This window comes from Lissotriton vulgaris, chromosome 1_1 (genome assembly GCF_964263255.1).
Source record: "Lissotriton vulgaris chromosome 1_1, aLisVul1.2, whole genome shotgun sequence".
Classification (NCBI taxonomy): domain Eukaryota; kingdom Metazoa; phylum Chordata; class Amphibia; order Caudata; family Salamandridae; genus Lissotriton; species Lissotriton vulgaris.
Genome location: NC_141685.1, coordinates 1,066,236,996 through 1,066,256,809, shown reverse-complemented (window position 1 = coordinate 1,066,256,809; position 19,814 = coordinate 1,066,236,996). Strand labels below are relative to the sequence as shown.

Here is a 19,814-nt window from a genome sequence, read left to right as displayed (position 1 = left end):
CTAGGCATGTGCAAGCTGTGCACCTGCACAGGGCCACCAAACCCCAGGGGCCACCATGCCAATATATATCCTTAATATATTAATCCTCTGAGGATGGATACATATTTGCGTGGTGGCCCCTGGCAGGGATTTGGCGGCCTCCGGCTCTGTTCCACTTCTAAACTCCCTGACCCCCTCCCCTCTTTACTGGCCTGCGCGCTCCGCCCCGCCCGGACCCCCTCTTCCGGGCCCCCTACCTACGCTCCCTGTCCAGGGCCACCATGAGCCTAGAGCCGGCCCTGCAAGCATGAGTGCTCAAAGTGCGGCGGTAAGCACCCCATTACTCAATGCCTCTCGCTCGCCACCCCCTCTGAACAGTGGAGGAACGCTAGGGGCCGGGGGCAGCCTGGCCCGAAGGGCGCCTACTCCGGTTAAGGTGGAGGCGATGGCCCCGTGGCTCGCGTGCTATCCTGATCGCGAGTCCGCGGCGCGACTCTTTTGGGGTTTCACCAAAGGCTTTCGGGTGGGTTACCAGGGTCCCAGGGAGCGTCGGTGGGCGGAAAATTTGAGGTCGGCGAAGGAACTGCCGGGAGTGGTGGCTGCGAAGTTGGAGAAGGAGGTGGCGGAGGGGAGAGTTGCAGGGCCGTTTGATGACTGGCCGCTGCCGGACCTGATCATTTCTCCGTTGGGGGTGGTGCCGAAGAAGGAGGAGGGGGAGTTCAGGATGATTCACCATTTGTCGTGGCCGGAGGGTCGATCAGTGAATGACTTTATTGCGGAAGTGGACTCGAGGGTGCTGTATGCGTCAGTGGACGATGCGGTTCGGATGGTGCGGTTGTGTGGTCCCGGTGCGGAGCTGGCGAAGTGTGACATTAAGTCGGCTTTCCGGCTCCTGCCTATTCACCCGGCTGATTTTGGGCTCTTGGGCATGCAGTTCGGGGTGCCATCTATGTCGACAAAGTCCTTCCCATGGGTTGTGCCATCTCCTGTGCGTTGTTTGAGCTTTTTAGCACGTTTCTGCAATGGGTCATGGTGCGGGTGAGTGGGTGCCGCGAGGTCACTCACTACCTGGACAACTTCCTTTTTCTGGGCCGGGCGGGGTCGGGGGATTGCGGCAGGGCCCTGTCGCGTTTCCAGGCCTTGGCTGTGCATTTTGGGGTGCCTCTAGCGCCGGAGAAGACGGCTGGTCCCAGCTGTTGCCTCACGTTTTTGGGGATTGAATTGGACTCGGTGGAGTGGTTGGCGCGCCTGCCGGCAGCTAAGGTGAAGGAGATTCTGGCGTGTCTGAAGTGGGCTGTGGGGGAACGGCGGATCCCTTTGCGGGCGGTTCAGAAGCTTCTGGGTTTCCTTAACTTTGCATGCAGGGTGGTGCGGGCTGGGCGCACGTTCTGTCGGCGGCTCGGCATGGCCATGTCGGGGGCAGTGCTTCCGCATCACAGGGTGAGGATCTCTCTGGGGGTGAGGACGGATTTGAGGACTTGGATTACTTTCCTGCAGGATTTCAATGGGGTGCCTTTGGAGTTTGATGAGGAGAGGGCAGTGTGGCAATGCCAGATTTTCTCTGACGCGGCTGGGTCAGCGGGGTTTGGGGTCTTTTGGGATGGTCGGTGGTGTGCGGAGAGCTGGCCGGCCTCCTGGATCAAGCAAGGCAGGAGCATTGCGTTTTTGGAGTTCTTCCCTTTGCTGGTGGCTCTGGTGGTGTGGGGGGATGACTTTCAGGACAGGACAGTGCTCTTTCACGTTGATAACATGACGGTGGTGGACCTTGTTAATAACCAGAGGGCGAGGGACCTGCGAGTGCTGCGGCTGTTGCGTAAATTCATGTTGGCGTGCCTGCAGTTGAATGTGGTGTTTCGGGCCAAGCATGTCCCTGGGGCGAATAATGACATTGCGGATGCGTTGTCTCGTTCGCAGTGGCAGCGGTTCCGACACCTGGCGCCGGGAGCGGACGCCTGCAAGACCGAGCTGCCGGACGGCATCTGGGCCTTGGGGGAGTGAGGATGATTGGTCTGGTGGAGGGTTCGTTGGCTCCGTCCACGAGGAGGACATATCGACTGGCATGGTCTGAATTTAGTTCTTTTATGGGCTGGATGGTGGATGGTGTGGTGAGTGGGGAGTCGGAGGTGCTGGAAGGTTTGAGGGGCTATGTGCTCTCCTGTATGGACCGTGGCCTGACTGCTGCTACGATTTCTGGAAAATTGGCGGGCATTTCCTTTTATTGTGTCCTGTTTTTGGGTTTCGACCCCACCAAGGATGTGGTGCTGGCTCGCATGTTGCGGGGGTGGGGCCGGGAGAGGGGCGCCGGGAGGGGGCGCCTACGGGAGGCAGTGACGTTTGACTTGTTGGTCCGGCTGGTTGGGGTGTTGCTATGACAGGGCCGAGGTGGGCCTGTTTCGTCTGTGCATGGTGTGGATGTTCTTTGGGGCGTTTCGGGTGTCTGAATTGCTGGGCACGAGGCGGGGAGCTGGCAGGTTGTTTGAGGATGGGAGGGTTGATGCGGGGCGTTTGGGGATATGGCTGGGCCGCTCGAAGACTGATCAGATGGGACGTGGTACGTGGGTGTGGTTGAATGAGTCTGGTGGGGCGGTCTGCCCAGTGCTGGAGTGGCGCTCTTTCTGCGGGTCGGGGGGGACCCGGGGGGGTGAGATTTTTTGCCATGCCTCTGGTGCGAGAGTGTCGGCTGGCCAGTTGTTGGCGGTGCTGCGTATGGCTTTGGGACGCCTGGGGATTGATGGAACTGGTTTCGGTACTCATTCTTTTCGCATTGGGGCTGCGACTGCGGCGGCCCGGCTGGGTTGGTCCGGGGACAGGATTAGGAGGATTGGGCGTTGGAAGTCGCGCTGTTGCGAGCGGTATGTGAGGAAATAGTTGGGGTCCCAGGCAGGTTTGTTGGTGTTGCACTGTTTTTGTTTGCCTGTTCTAACATCTTTTTCTTCGTAGGTTGCGTGGGTGGCCCGGGCGGTAAGACGGTGACTTGGATCGTTGGGCACTCATTTGTGCACTGGGCGTCCAAATACGCTGACCAGCAGGTTTACGGACGTAACCTGGGACTAAAAGGACAATTGCACGAGGTGAAATGGTGGGGAAAGAGCGGAATGCGATGGGGGGCACTACTGCCATGGCTCGCGAAGATGGTCCCACAGAGGGGATGCCCGGATTTGTTGATCATTCATTTGGGCGAGAACGACCTGGTGCAATTGTCTGGACTGGCTCTGTTGCAACTCATGCAGAGGGACTTGGATGTTTTGAAGTCAAGGATGGCGGGGGCCTGCGTTGCCTGGACGGAGCTGGTCCCCCGGAAAGTTTGGAGGGGGGCCATGAAACACGGGGCTATCGAGAAGGCCCGGAGGAAACTGAATCGGGCAATGAGGCTGTACTGTGCGGACAGGGGTGTAAAAGTCATTTCACATCCTGGGATACGACTGGAGGAGCCTTTAGCGTTTAGGGAGGACGGTGTGCATCTGTCTCGACTGGGGAATGCGTGGTATATGATGGAGTTGCGGGATGTGGTGAGCAGGTTGTGGAACGAGTCGATTTGGTGCCGGAGGGAGTGACTTTGCAGTGACGGACGGACGGCCCCGTAGTGGGGGGGTGGGGCAGTGTACCGCCCTACAGGGGGTCCACTGGGTGGCAGGTTTCGAAGGGACAGGGGGTCAAGAGCGGGCATACCCATCCCTTGGGGGGGGACTTGGCACAGGACGGACCGAAGTTTGATTGGAAGTTTGCAATGACTGGGGGCTGGAAGACGGTGATTGACGGACAAGAGAAGGGTGTTTGGAGCCGCTAGGGCTTAGTGATGACGTGGGTGAATGAAACGAATGGGGGGGAAGTGTGAATGGGGGTTTGCTGTTACTGTTATTGTTGATTTATTGTTATGCGCAGTTCTGGTCTAATAAAATGGCCTTTTACGCTGACACTGCGTGGTCTGTTTATTGCGCGATGCCGGGCCCCGGGGAAAGCAGAGTCGCAGACTAGTCTTTCCCCGGGGTCTTTCGCGCAGGGGATAGTCCAGGCAGGGGAAGGGGAGGAGTTAGGGGGTGGGTACTTAAGCGCGGGGGAGGAAGGGATCTTCCTCTTTTCTGCGCCTGGCACCATCGGGAGGGAGCTCGAAAGGCCGCCCACCCACCCGGCAACTGGAGGTGGTTTCTTGGGTTGGTCTGTTGCGTTGCCAGTTTAGGCCAGAGCTGCGGTAGGCAGGTTTCGAAGGGACAGGGGGTCAAGAGCGGGCATACCCATCCCTTGGGGGGGGACTTGGCACAGGACGGACCGAAGTTTGATTGGAAGTTTGCAATGACTGGGGGCTGGAAGACGGTGATTGACGGACAAGAGAAGGGTGTTTGGAGCCGCTAGGGCTTAGTGATGACGTGGGTGAATGAAACGAATGGGGGGAAGTGTGAATGGGGGTTTGCTGTTACTTTTATTGTTGATTTATTGTTATGCGCAGTTCTGGTCTAATAAAATGGCCTTTTACGCTGACACTGCGTGGTCTGTTTATTGCGCGATAGGCAGGGAACCCAATGGTATCAGAAGTGTTCCCACCACTTTGCCAGGAGGAGAATGGGCTCTTCCTTGCACATGCCTATATTATACACAACCTTTGCACGGGGAACAGCAACCCGTTAACTACCAGCTAGTTCTCTCATACACTGACAATGATCTTGATAGCTGTGTGCCATATTTTTGCACTCTGTCCTTGCATTGTGTGGGTAGAACGCAGTAGTGGCCCGCGGTGGGAGTGCTGCGGGGCCGTGGCGTGGGGTGGGGAGGAGCAGGGTGGGGGGGAAGTAAACTACAGAATACAGCCGAGCGGAGGTAAGTAAACAAATAAATACATAAAACGAATTTCGTTGCGCGCACTGCATCACATTTGGCAATGCAGCGCGCGCAATGAAATTAGTTTTATTTACTTATTTGTTTACTTACCTCTGTTCGGCCGTGATCCGTAGTACACTGCCCCCCCCTGCTCCTCCCCCGCCGCACACCCCCCCCCCCCCCACACCACCCCCAGCACTCCCTCCACGGGCCGCTACTGATTTATTAACTGTCATAAGAGCCTGCAATCCGTGCATAAAAGCCTGGCTTTAATTTCCATATTTAAGGCGTGTTGTAAAAGCTTTAGTTACCCGTAATAAAGACATGATGCAGCTGCTCAATTAGAATACCTTATTACTTTTGGGTTCTGACACTACAGTTCCTCCTGCCAGAGCCAGCACCAAGGAGAGAAGAAGGTCACAAAGCATAATTACAGCTTCAGATTAAACAATGAAAAGGAGCAATGGCTTTCCTTTCCTTTAATATATTTTCTAAAAAGAAAACGTGATTGGTCGAAATTGGGTGTTTATGGCAACATGTTTATTTGATCACACTTTTGGTTAGTAAATAAAAAGAAACATTCTCTTCCGGGTTCTACACAATCCGGGCCACAGTATTTTTTTTTAACTCGACTTACATTCTACAGGTTCTAAAATTCTTTTGCAAAAATTATTAACCACTTTTGGGTGTGTTCTGATCAGCAATGAACAGGAAAGAGCAACATATATAGACTTAAATCAGTTTTGGGGTTGCTGATGGTGTGGCTATGTGTTATAAGGAATCAAATACACTCTACCATACATTTAAAAGGATTTTGCAAGTCATCTTTGAGTTCCATGACCTTATAAAGGAACTTGGCCTTCAGCCCCTTTCCTCTCCATGGTCACAGAAGATGTAGACACACATACAAAACAGTTAAAAGAACTAATTTGCATAGTGAACGGTTATGTTTTTAAAGTACACAAAGATATAGATTCTTATTCCTGACATATACTTGAATAGAAATGTGACCAGATGGGCATCCCCATCTTATGTTGGTTATTAGGCAAAATAGTGACCCCCCTTGAGTCATACTAACACTCTCCCTCTTGTCTTTTTTTCTGATGGTTATCAGACACTTGCTATGTTCTCTCTTTCTCCATTATAATGTTGAACACGAGTCTTCATAACCCAAACGTCCGTGACAAGCCCCCACTGCATCGATTTGTGGCCATGAACCGAGGCATCAATGAAGGTGGGGACCTTCCTGAGGACCTCCTGATGGTGAGAGCCCTGAAAAAGTTGTGGGAAAATCCTGAGACAAGTGTCTGAGAATCCCACTAGGAGAATATTAAAATCTTTTGTTGAAAGAGCAGAAGATATTTATGGCATGTGCAGAGTGTGTTGTACTATTTGCGAGGGTGAGTACCACGCCTGAGAGTGAAAGGTAGGTTTTTAGTGGCATCCAGTTGTAATGTAGGATGAAACCAAGTTCAGGAGATATGCCTGGTGGGATGATGGAAGCTGGTGGTTGGTGAGTGCTGGAAACTGGTGGAAGCTAGTGGGTGGTGGTATCAGTTTGGTGCAGGTAGGCAATGGCATTTTTTGGGTGCTAGTAGTTCATGTAGGCTGTTACTTGGAGTACTCCTATGCAAGTTGGCTGCCTTCCCAGTTTTCAAACCACGTTTGTGCTAACCCTTTTTCTGTGATGTTAGCTCCTGCCTGCCCATATAAAATGAAGAATTGGCCTGAGATGGATGTGTTGCAATGCATTTGTTGCCAATATTTAATCACATTCATTACCAATCCGTTACTCGTATTTCTCTTGATTTTTGCTTTACTATTTCAGCTGGGATTCTGCCTTGAATTCTAGTTCTGGAAGATCTGTGTTGGACTCTCTCTGATTCAGGGTGTTTTTGATACATTGCTTTTCAACTCCTTTGTTATTCATCATCTTTAATCAGGAATTATCCCGATTGCCAAAGAGGTTTTTGTGCCCTTTGTAGCTTTTCTTAACAATTGAGACTCTCATAAGGAGACACTTGTTACCTTTTATATGTATACTAAATGCTGGGTGGTTCTGTGGCTACTAGTGAAGCCATCCTTTCTTTGGGCAATCAAGAAGAAAAATTGAGAGAGACCTTTCCAACATGGAGTCCTAGACAGAGCTGTTAAACAATGGTCGAAGGCAGTTGTTGTTGGGAGCTAGCTGGTTGCAGCTATTGGTTCCTGGTGGCAGTTGGTTCATGAAACATGATCATGAGCAAGTTGTTAGTTAAAGCTTGATTAGCTAGAAGCTGTTGTTTGGAGGGAATAGTTTGTTTCTCTGAGCTGGTGGTTCGTGGGAACCAGCGGCCGCTGCATGCTGGTGGCAGCTGTTAGTTTGTGTGAGTTAGTATGTGTGAGCTATTGGTTGGGGGAGCTAGTGGTTGTTGGGAGATGGAGATGCGATTTGGTGCTTGATGAGAACTCTGGTGGTTGATGTTAGTGGTTAATTCAGAAGTGATTGTCAGGAGAGGTTCAAATCATGTTAGGGCAGAAGAAGTATTTGTCCACTGTGCAAGCTTGTGCTCCATGGTCCCTCCTGTTGGTCCCTCCTGTTGACAGCTCTTCTCTTTCTCTTGCAGAAACTCTATGACAGCATCAAGAATGAGCCATTTAAGATCCCAGAGGATGATGGCAATGACCTGACACACACCTTCTTCAACCCGGAGCGTGAGGGCTGGCTCATGAAACTTGGTGAGGGTGGAATCACTGCAGGGTCTGAAGAGTCGTGATCTGAATAGGAGGAGTGGGGAATGACTGACCATAATTAGCTTACAACCGAATTGGGTTGAAAATGCAGTGGTTTCTTGGATGCCTTTCTCATTCATTTGCTCTTTTCTTTAGTTTAAAAAGGACTGTGCTGTCATACAAAAACAAATTCAAGTTTCTCCCCTTCTAGTTTTTTGTTTTTATACTTTTCCATGGATGGATTTTCAGACAGTCCTTTTGCTCATTCATTTATTTTCTTTCTGAAACGGTGTTCGCCTTTTGGGATTTTGCATGGATGACCCACATTTTCCCTTTGTTGAATTGCTGTTATCCTCTTGCAGGTGGGCGTGTGAAAACATGGAAACGTCGATGGTTCATCCTCACTGATAACTGCCTGTATTACTTTGAATTCACAACGGTATGTGTGTTGTATTGATACATGGATATTTCAATGCAGGTTTCCATATGATCTATATCCAGTCTGAGGGACATATCATTGTCATACCTTGCCCCTAATGTATGCTTTCTGAATATTTGCTCATCCGTAATCAGTTTGAGGATGTCCCGACACAACTGGAAACCCAATCCCAGTAAGATGGAGGTTTTGTAGACCACCATTGGCTCTCCACTTTGAGCTGTCAGTTTATGGTCTTTTTCTACGTGAAGCTGCTCTCAACCTATCAATACAGTAAAAAATATTGACTTAATTCATTGGATCATAGTTGCAATTGCATATGTGCAGTTGGGGACATTTCATAGCAACTGTTGTTATCTGGGGCATCCATGTAGACCCACCATGGTCTCCAGGTAATCCAGAATGTGATGGCTGCACAAATGCTATTACACTGCAAAGGAAGTGTCTTTAGCTGCACTTACTTGACTATGCAATACCCTTTAGTTATGCACTTAGGTATCTAGTTTGGTTTGGGTACTAGGTAAGTCATCCCTGGTTTGACCTTACTACCCAGATTTTATTTTAATACTTGCAAATTGGGTGCCTCAGCATACCATTAGAGAAGTTGGTAGGCATAATGATCAAGGTCAACTGAAATGATAAATTGTTATTTTATTCTTCTTACAGTAAACACTCTTCCGACACGTTTCACCCCAGCCAATAAGCCATTGAACAGTATCACAGCTTCTGCATAGTTCAAAATAAAAGTTGATGTCGAGAAAGTAAATGTATTTGGAGTTTTTATGCGCGTAAAGTTAACCCAGTCGTCAATAGATAAATAATATTGTCGTGTCAGTCACCTTGTAAGTAAAGAGCCTGGCTCAAGTGTTCACTGTGTTGTCTGTGACCCAAAGAGAATTGCTCAGAGCTAAAGTTCTTGGAAATAAATCTCTTTATGTAATCTTTGCAAATTCCCTGCCATCAAAATTACTGGACGGCTATACTGGATGATGTGATCACCGGTATGGCTGTCCTTTTCATACTCAGTGTTCCCAAACTGAGAATGACCAAAGTAGAGCTACTCCCTTCAGTGCTGTGTTTGGTAAAAATGTGACAGTTTTCATCTCTAATTTTGAAGGGACTCAAACTCTTGAAAGTCAGCAGGAAGCTCCTAAAACCTAGGTATTCCTCAATCCAAGGATGTTGGACAGTACGATATACTTCTACTTTTCCTCTGTCAATAGCGACAACATTTCTGTATACGTGCACTCCAATAAATTATCTCTTACATAACATACTAGAAACTGACAAAATGAAGGTATTAAGGGAGGTGTAAATGAATAGTGTACAAGTTTCATCAGAGGAAGGAAACAGACTGACACTGGTGCCACAAGTGACTCAATATAGGAAGTAAGAGTAGTGCATTGGCAGAGATCCTGAATGTAGAAGATGGATACCAGGACAAGAGGGATGTTAATTTCTATGCTAGCCGAGACATATTCATAGACTGAAAACAAATCATTGAGTACATGATAGCACCCCATCAAGACATAAGTGACCCCCAACAGAGAAAATTAAGAAACACTGCTAAATGGGTTGTCAGCGGAACTAGCCTTATTTCGTAGTTTATTGGATGTGGGGTTTTTTTAATACAAAATTGCAACAGAATATAGAAAACACATGATAAATAAAATGGTTACATGTCATTGTTCTAGATGAGGGAGGGCCCCTCGATGTCTTGAGCAACTAATACTGCAGGCAACGTGTCCAAACTCGGAAAACCGTTGTTCACCTTGCTTATATTGAAAGTTAGAATTTGTATTAGTTGTTAACTGTGGTTTCGAAATACCCTTGGGCACGACCCACACTCAGTTTGTGCACACAGAGTACCACTTTACCACCAATATCCCCATTTTAATTTAATCTCTCACTCCACAGGACAAAGAGCCCAGAGGGATCATTCCACTGGAGAACCTTTCTGTTCAGAAGGTGGATGACTCCAAGAAACCAGTAAGTAAAAGATATGGTGTGCTAAGGATGTGTATAGATTGTGGGTAGCACTGGCAGTCTGAGTGAGGACTGACGCTGAGGTGGAAATATTTTTTTTCCTCGAAGTAGTTTTCTGGGATACAATTAAGATGAGACAGTGCTGTCAGGCGGTTTAAAGAATTTGCCAGATAGTCTCACAGAGACCAGATAACTCTGTACAACTCTAAACAAAGGTTGAAAATCTCTCTTCTGGCCATTAGGAAACTATCTCCAGTCCTGACCTTTTCACTCACAAATTACTGATTTCAGATGTGTTGGTGTAATTGGTTCAGTGGAAGCAAAACTAAAATACCATACCCAGAATGCATTAGGCTGTAACACAAAAGCCGAAGACTGAAAAAAATATCTGTATTGACATGAAGGGAGTTGGGCACTCTATTTATAAAACAGTTCTACTTGGAGTTGGGTCTAAGAGAGCAGCTATCACACTGTACAAGACTATTGAAGTATGTTAAGGTGTCTTATGAGGTATAACTATTCTGTAAAAGTCTGTTGATGGGTCATATTTAGGGAGGGGCTGAGATATGAACTTCCTGTACTAGTCTATCCAAGACCTAATCAGGAGCTTCCAAGGGGCGGTGGCTAAAAAAAAAACACACCTGTCCTGCTGAGAACATGCACAGTAATTTTCCTTCTCTTTCCCCAAATTCTATGAAGAATTGTTTTGAGCTCTTCAATAATGGCTGCAAAGGCCAGAAGGTGAAAGCTTGCAAGACCGACAATGATGGGAAAGTGGTACAAGGAAAACACGAGTCCTATCGCATCTCTGCACCTACTCCAGAGGAGCAGGACCAGTGGATCACAGCAATCAGGTGAGGGGACTCAAAATGGGCCTCGCTTCAGAGTAGTGGTGGGAGGTAAAAGGGGATTCATTTTAGATAGATAGGTGTTTGTCTTATTGCTGATTCTTGCGTAAGTGCTGATTTGAACGAGGCATGTCCCTTTCATTTAGATGGAGCAAATTCACCAACCAGCCAAGAAGTGCTTTATTGTCTGGCTGTATAGAAAAAAACAAAACACTTCTACCCACAACAGTTTTTATATACTATTTCCTTTTTCTTTTTATTCATATTGCATGCATAGAGTTTAAACAAAGAAGCACTTGAAGAGACTAGTGATACAATACTTAATGAAACAGGGAGGTTTTCAAGTAAGACACAACTAGGCAAATTGTCCCAGAGGCTTTGGTCTCGGACAACAAAGCTTCTATTGCCACAGCATTTGCACCTAGGCTTCTGTACCACCAATATGCTATTGAGTGAAGAATGAGTATCATAGAACAGAGGCTGGGTTTCTCCCGCTTGTAGGTTGACCAAAAAGTATGCAAACAGAATATCAGGCAATAAATTATACATTCAGTTTGCTTCACCATTGGAAATTAATGCAGTGATCTCATGAGTGGGAATACAAGATCTCTTTTGCTCTAGATCCAAAAGTGGAATCATATTGTAAAGGTTGTTTGTCAGATGTCTTAAATTAACGAAGGCTCTGACAGCCACTTCATGATGTATGGCGGGAATACTCTTCCATTCAATATCTGGAAAAAGCCTTCGTACCTTTGGCCAAATCTAAGAGCTCATGCTGCCATTTCTTTAGACCATTTATGCATATAGTATCCAAGGCAAGGGGTGTCCAAACAATGAGCATTTATGAAAGGGGTGTTCATACAAGGGGCGTTTAGGCAAGGGGTGTCCAATAAAGGGGTGTTTTGTTCGGGGGGGTCCAAACAAAGGAGCATTTAAAAAAGGGGTGTCCAAACAAAATCATGAGGTCTGGTCACAAAAGAGGAAAATGCATGATCTGAGGAGTTCCTCATATTAAGACCACTGTTTTAAGCTTATTTTACTTGAGGCTGTTGAGCTCATCCAATCCACTATTAAATGACCGGTGATCTACACGTCCCTTGCCTTATCCCTGCTACCCACTCACAGTACCCTCAGAATCAGACCAGTATTGTAGATTGTATTGGCAGGGGTTCATCAGATATATCACAAAGAGATTTTCATATTCACTGTGGCAGCTACTAAATGTCACTATATGGATTCTACATGGACTTCTTAGTTCTAGATTCAGGCTTAGCCCGGGTGTCCAGTGTTGGTCCATGAGTGCCAGGTATAGCCCGGCTTTACAAGACATCCACATAATATGAATTCACATGGTATGACTTTACATGGTAGGTGGTTATTCTGGAATTCTGGCATTTATCCAGGTCTTCTAAAACAGCTTGAGCACCTTTGACCTAGATTAAGCAGCGACTGCATTTGTTAAGAAGTCACTCCTGCTTCCAGCCAGGGCTGGTATGTGAGTACTTTGGAAGGATGTCACAATTCTGCAACCTGATGCCTTTGATAAGGCAAGACAGGGCAGACGAAGAATGAAAGATCTGGAATTCAGGGGGCCTTTTGCTGCTCTCCAAGATACCACATGAAGAGAGCAGCAGTAAAGAGTTGACTTGTACACTGTTAGGGATCTGTACTGCCTTCTTGGTGTTAGAGGGTGACAGCTACACGAGACGTAAGCTGTTCTAGGAGGCAACATTTGGATTCACAGGAAAGATGCACATTAAACCAGTCTGGTGACATAAAATCCTCAAATACGAAAGAGTTTTACAAATGGCATTTAACAGACACCAAGAAATTGGACCAAAGCATGCATGATGACAAACTTACAAACATTGATCGAAATGTCTTCGAATGGAGTTCAAGATTATTTAGAGGTTGAAAAAAGGGCTTATACATAACAATTTAAATTGAAGATTTTGTAACTTCTGTAAATATGAACACATTTGAAATTGGAAGTCAAAAATTAGGTTGGCATATTTAACATGATTCTGGCGGGCAGTGCAAATAAAGAAAACGGAATCGAGTACGGACTATTGGTGGTCTCAAAATAAGCACTTGTATGTGCCAACAAAAAGAAACTGAAATAGGAGCAAAAAAGAACAAATGATATGCTAGAGTGTAGCGTATCACTTCCTCTTTTAGAGGCAAAAGTACATTTTGAAAAGCTCCCACTTCCCAAAATACATTTTGATTTTACCATATTTTTCTTTGTCAATTAAATAAAATATTCCGGAATCGGTGTATTAGTTTGATGAATTCTTGGTTCTGTATTTTAATGTAATGTTTTGAGGTTCTAATCACATACATTTCTTAGTCTGGGGCTCCCTACTTCTAGTTGGGATTCACTGGGGGTCGACAGAAGTAAAAACGTTAAGAACCACTGGTGTAAGATGCTAGTTTGAGATGTGAGAAGAGGACATGACTGATGTCCAGCTAAACCATCAAGCTTGATTAACGAAAGACAAAGGGCCACACTCACGGAAACTAGACCACGCATGTGTGACAGACCAAATGCTCATCACAAACGCGCAATTGTATTTTTTTGTGACGGCATGCCCTGAGTCACCAAGAGGTCCTGTGGTCAGTGGAACCGGCTGGGCAGGAAGAGAGGACATCGCCCTTGCATTTTCCATCTAGCTCTCTATGCATAACTAAGTTCCTGCTTTATGCTCCCATCACCCATGCATTCACCTTACCCTATGAGAGGCTCTGACCTTTAAAGGGAATCTATTTGTTAATGTTTAAATTTCTATTTACAATCCTAACTTAAGGGATGGAAAAGTAAATCTATAGTTGAGAAGTGTGGCTCAGTGGTTAGAGGCGGCAGACCCGGAGGCTGAGAGCGGCCGTGGACCAGGGTTCGATTCCCGGCGCGGCAGGGTCTCGGGCTCAAAAATTCCACGGACTCGTTAATTCTCGCGCCGGTGCCTACTCAACTCACGGGGTCACACTCTGCGACTCTGGGCAATAGCTTGCTTAATCTCCACTACGGCCCCTCGCGGCGGGATGCCTGGCTTTCACCTTGTGGATACCCTGCCGGGGGTATCTCACAAGGGAATACCAGGACGGGTTCCCTAAGCAAGCGCCCTGAGACCTTTGGGTGATTTGTGCGCTATATAAGTCAAATTACATTACATTTTTACACATTACATTACATTACATTACATTATAGTTCACCACGCATGTGTAGATAGGGACACTTCTAGCTCCTGTTTGTACTGGAGCTTCCTCTGTGGCACAGTGGTTAATTTGAGCAAGTGGTTTCCGGTGTTCTGCACCGACACTTAATTGTCAACACCGGCTAGTCTGCCACAAGGTAGCGCTGTCTGTTTATTGAAGAGCTGACCACAGCAACAGTTAATCAGTATTTCAATATATATTACAAATTACTATTATATGCCGCCCAAGCCAATCTTATAGCTTTGGGTCTGTTATAGTCTGAATTGTCACACTTGTACGAGTCTGATGGTTATTAGTTACTACCACTGGGAGCATGGCAGAGTGGTAAGTGGAGAGGGAATGCCAAGTGAATAAATACTCTAACATGAAGAGCACAGAACATCTACAAGGCAGTGAGATCCCCCCCATGTGATATGACAACATGGCAATGCTGACGTTAGTGAGGCATTTTGGCACAGATTCATGGCTAGTATGACTGGTATCTCTTAACAACCAGGCCGCAATTTGAGCCTGATTATTCTCTAGCTTAACACAATAGTATGGCTATTTTAATTCTGGCAAGATGTGCCTGATTTACAAAGATGCTCATTTGGGAGAGGCATAATTGACTATTCTGTTTACTCTCCTAGCAGTTTCCCCACCGTAGTCAGAGTTGGGGGAACCACCTGTTTTCTGATGGCAGAGCCTCAACTGACTCCACCATTGAAAAACCTTTTCCAGTGATCCTCGCATCAAAGGACCACTGGTACAATAGCGTAGAAAGCCAGGCCCCATTTAAGGCACGTCTTCCATGTCTGTTTCTTCAGTGACATTGCTGGGTTTTTATGCAGACACTCCCCAATCTTACCACCATTTTAGAGGGTTGTTTCAGATTTACTAAACCTTTAAATGCTTGTGATTTCCATCTTACGACAATTTCAGAGTATCTTTTCTGACCTTGGACAGTGTTAAGATTGACTTACACAAAGAAAGACCTTAAGTAAATCAGGGCCATGTTTCTTTGCTTAAGAAAGTCTTAAAATGTGTTAAGCCAGGAAAAACTGTAGTAAATCAAGTTCTAATTTCTGAACCAGATTCTCTTTCTGGGGTAGCTTTTTGTGGTCTGAAGCAACTTAACAAAGCTGAACCAGGCCTAGATTCTGTCAAAGCATATAGACCTCAACAAGCATCATGAGTTTGATTTTGCCAGAGGGATATAGTCAGTGCATCATGATATACATTGCATTAGGAGGTGAGATTCGAGAAATTTGGGGATGTATCCAGTTTCTTTACTTATTCATGCCTAAGTGCACCTAAGAATTACTGAGTATATTTAAATTTCTTCTTACAGGGCCAGCATCACACGAGATCCCTTCTATGACCTTGTTGCTGCTCGCAAGAAAAGGATTGTCCGAAAGAATTGATCCTATTGCTGTTTAGCAAAGGAGCGCCCTTATCCTTGACATTTGACCCTGAGGAGCCAGGAAGATCGTTCCTCCAAGGAACTCACCTTCTCAACCTTTTCAGAAAAATGTACATGTGCTGACATCCTGGGCACCAAGACCCAAAGTAAGATTTTCAAGGACTTGACTTTCAGTCAGCAACATTAGACACCGGCGAGTGCTTTTCGTGAGTTGCTGAACTCATTCTCTTTGTTGAACAGCTAGAAACACACGAAGAGAAGGAACCTTGAATTAAATCTCAAGCAATCCCTGGGAGAATCTGCAACACAAATCTAAACTTTACTTGAATAATTGTTGCATTAAAGACAATGATTTGCCTGGTTAGCAGTGTCACAAAGATCATCGGGGCAGATTGTCCCTCAGCTATTATTGTGGTATGTTTCAACTCTGGGTGTAGGGTATGTTTTCAGAAAAAGTTGCTTTGGGATAGAAAGGAGGTGCATTACCAACCTATAATTCTGTCACAGAATTTGCTCCATCGTTATACCTCTCGCACACCTCCCACCTCCATTGTAATCCTACAATAGGATTTTAAATGTCTCTCTTGGATCTTCCACCTCTCTCTTGAACTATATACCATACAGATTTAAGTATTTGAGTCTGCCTGCAAAGACTACTTAATGCTAATCTAATGCCATATTGGAAGCTGACCTCAAGACTGTCTTTAATCTGTACTTAGCCACCTGTACATGTGTTGCAAAGAAATTGACCCAATATACCAAGTGTGGCCTCCAGAATTGGACACGTTAGTCCACTCCACGTAGACCTTCTGCACTGGATACAATATTACAGGTGGATGTTCACAAACGAGACACAATAAATCTGCTAACAATATTTCAGAGCAGGTTACAAGATTCCATGTGAGGCCCGAGAACTTGACGCAATACTCCAAACGAGGGCGACAGAAATGGATCCAATGCTCCTGCACTGGATGCAGGATTCTAGCTGTCAATGCTCTAGAACAGGACACAATACTCCAGAGGGTCCCCCACAACTGGAACCAGCAGTTCAGGTGAAGGCTTTAGGACTGGCCACAATACTCCAGAACAACACACAATACTCCATATGGTAGTACTCCAGAACTGTACACAATATCCCAGAACTACGCAGAATAATTGAAATGACAATAGCCCAGAACTGGATGTCACTCAAACTGGACACAATACTCCCGACGGGGGCTCCTGAGCTGGCCACTATATGCCTGATGAGACCCCCAAAACTTGAATGAGCAGAGTACTCCGGATGTATGTCGTTACAACGCATACTTTTACTCTGCATACCATTACAACGCGGTATTTACAACGCATACCGCTACAACACATAGCGCTTTGGGGTGCTGGATAGTGGTAAGTATAATTTACTATTCTAACTCCAGTCCCCGTGGACCCTAGGGAAGGTGTTGGATAGTAAATTAAACTTACCTCTTAGTTGTAGTGGTAGTGCGGAGTAAAAATTGTGTTGTAACAGGTGCATACCTAGTACTCCACATGAATTCCCCTAAATTGGTTGGACACCATGTTCCAGAGGACGATTTGGAGCACTGGACACAATTTTGTAGATGAAGTCTACTGAGCTGAATGCCATTGTTAGGATGCAGCTCTCAGAACAGGACACAATGCTCCCATAGGAGGCTTCCAGAACTTGCCAATCCAGTCTAAGATAACTAAAACGAAGATATAGTCTGGCAAGCCAAACAAAGGGCTTACACTGTGATGTTACTAGTGTGAGAAAAAGACACATTTATAATGTTTTTTAAGCATCTTCTTGTTTGAAAAATTGAATTTGTGAATGGATAGTTGCAGATATTTTGCATTAATGTACAGTGTATATTGATTATTTTGTTTTTTGCAGATTTTAAAAAGTGATAAATATAATGATACAACTATATCTGTTTGCCTGTATTGAGTTCATGAGCCAATTGCATATTTTGTTTTTAGGTCTGGCTTGATGGCGCTGTCATTGTTGACCTTATTTGATCAACCTAAAAACAGCTTTCAGGAGTAGTACAGAGAGGGGATTTGGCTTTGCAAACATTTTGGTTGACAGGACTACATTTTGATTGGGCAGAAGTTGTGTGCTTCCCTCTAAGAGCTGTAATAACCATTTTTTTATCACACTGTGTGAGCCAGTACTCTTTATTAAGTCTAGTTATTTATGTTGTTACAATAGATCTTCACCTTTAGTAAAGCACTTCGATACCTCCGGGTCAAATTTATGCAGTATTAAACTGCAAAAACAAATAAATGTTGCAATATAGGACTGGCTATACCAATCACGATGGTAGTTAAACTATTAGATGTGCTGGTGACAGCTTGGTGTGGCTTTGACGTAAGAAATGGGACTCCCCCCAAATTGGTCAGAGGTACTCTAGATACTTTTGATCATGACCGGTATGGCATTGAAGTACTGAGACTGGGAACCCATGTACCAGATTCAGTAATTATGTACCTGGACTCGTTTGGTGAAAGTCATGGATCCGTTGCCCTGGGAACCCCAAGTCATATATGGATTGAACCCAGGAATGGCTGGCATCCTCGAATGGAAGAAAAACAGTACAGCAATCAATAGGTTTAAGGGTTCTTCGGTGCACCTAGCCTTACATACGAGGTTCCAGGGACCCAAAGCGCCCTCAGGCACCACACAATCCTGACTGCAACAAGTAGATTTTGTGATATAGGCCAGTTAACTAGCCCAGTACACTGAACAAGCGAAATACTTGAATCTGGATGTCAAGGCACCCCAGAAGGCATCTACAAAAATGAATTGTAACCTGTAGAATTAGAGATACCAGCCTCATTTCCTACTGGTGTGCCTTGAAAAGCTACACCGAGAAGGATGATTAACTGAAGTAGTTCAAAGTAGACTTTCTTATTTTCTGGGAAATTGATTTCCTGGACCCAACCCAACCCATCACCATTGGAGCAGACCCAAACTTTAAGAAAACTTGAATTCTGCCACTGTCTCCTTTGCATTCTCACCTCAAGTCACTTATCATCTCTTCATGGTAGCACTGGTGCATTGACTGTCTAGCAAGCGGCTCGCCATAACAGTGAGTTCTTGAAATCTCGCAACCAGTGATTTTTGCTTAGAGGTTTTGAAAAATGAGAAATCAGTATCCCTGAAGTGATGGAAGCTTTCTCCCACTGTGTGGTGATCATTGATTGTTTTCCCTGTCTGCGAATGGTGATCTAGGGCAGGGTAAAGGATGGAAGACTGTTGGGTCTTAGGGTGTGGATAGAAGGTGGGAAAGGAATTTGGGAATGTTGGGTAGTGAGAGATTCCAGTACGGCAGTTGCTGCCTGGGCTTTGTTGTCCATGGCAGTGAATAAAGGTACTTGCTCAGTTACCTGGTCTCATCGTCTCTTCAGTGGTGATGAGTGCCATCGGCAGTGGGCTCAACGTACCCCATGATGTGGCCCCTTGGTAATTTCATGTTGTTCTGCCTGCTGAAGAAATGACAGGTCATCCTGTGGAATGCAAGTCTCCTCCCTGTGTGGACGTTGAGCTGGCAGCGGGTGAACAATCCCATTGTAGGACTTACTCCTTGCACCTTATTAACCACTGGTGCACTTTCAAGACCTATTCAGACCATCCCTGTGACACACGCTGGAGATGCGCATTGGAGTGCATGCAAATTGGAGAACAGGCTACCATCAGTGAAAAGGCCTGGGATGCAGGATGCGTAACGTGATGGGTCTCCACGTAGCGGCTACTACACCACATTGGGAAGCATCCCAACTTCCCAAAATAGCTCCTCAGTGAATTGTGACATTTCACATTGGCTGTAGAAAGAGGCGTCTCTTTGTGGCTGCCACTTTGCTTAGGTGGGAAGCATCCCACCCTCCTATGATCAGTTCATCAGTGGTTTGTGGCATGCCAGGCTAGACCAACCTATTTAATCGGTGACAGGAACACCGTTACACATTGTTGTTGATAACTCCCTGTACTCACATTCAGTATCGCTTGCCTGCATTATCAGCGACAGGCACACTTTTACAACATTTGTTGTATATGGTATTTGTGGAAGACCATTCTCTTCTCTGCAATGATTGTTTGGCAGCAGTTCATCCATGCAAAGTTGTGTCACCTCACATGCGTATTGTAGTTAGATACCACTATCGAAAGAATCTCTGCACCACCATATTTATCGGTACCAGGAACTTGCGTTGGGAATACTAGAGGGAGCCTTTTAAACCATATTTTGAAGTCGTTGATACCTTCAAGTATAAAAAGGAAATAGCCCTATTAGTGTACAATTTAGACCAGGAAAGCAGAACTGCCTTGAAAACTCTTCTTTCAGAATGTGTGTAACTGTGTAGTGGCACTGGTGAGGATGGTGCATCAAAACTCCCAAAAAGAGGAAGCCACCCAATTGTGATGTAT

The 19,814-nt window shown here is 45.9% G+C and overlaps 1 protein-coding gene across 3 annotated transcripts in view; it reads left to right on the top strand.

Annotated features, from left to right (window-relative positions):
* The window catches only part of CYTH4 (cytohesin 4), a 249,374-nt gene extending 232,056 nt beyond the window's left edge, over positions 1 to 17,318 (top strand). For 2 of the 3 annotated variants that reach the window (XM_086963093.1, XM_086963086.1), the window contains 6 exons: positions 5,906 to 6,054; positions 7,398 to 7,509; positions 7,866 to 7,942; positions 9,857 to 9,928; positions 10,625 to 10,779; positions 15,320 to 17,318. In XM_086963093.1, the coding sequence (XP_086819219.1) occupies positions 5,906 to 6,054; positions 7,398 to 7,509; positions 7,866 to 7,942; positions 9,857 to 9,928; positions 10,625 to 10,779; positions 15,320 to 15,392 (638 nt within the window). In that variant the 3' untranslated portion in view covers positions 15,393 to 17,318. The remainder of the gene's footprint in view (positions 1 to 5,905; positions 6,055 to 7,397; positions 7,510 to 7,865; positions 7,943 to 9,856; positions 9,929 to 10,624; positions 10,780 to 15,319) is intronic. The other variant, XR_015309467.1, reaches the window with a different exon arrangement.
* Positions 17,319 to 19,814: the final 2,496 nt, after the last annotated feature.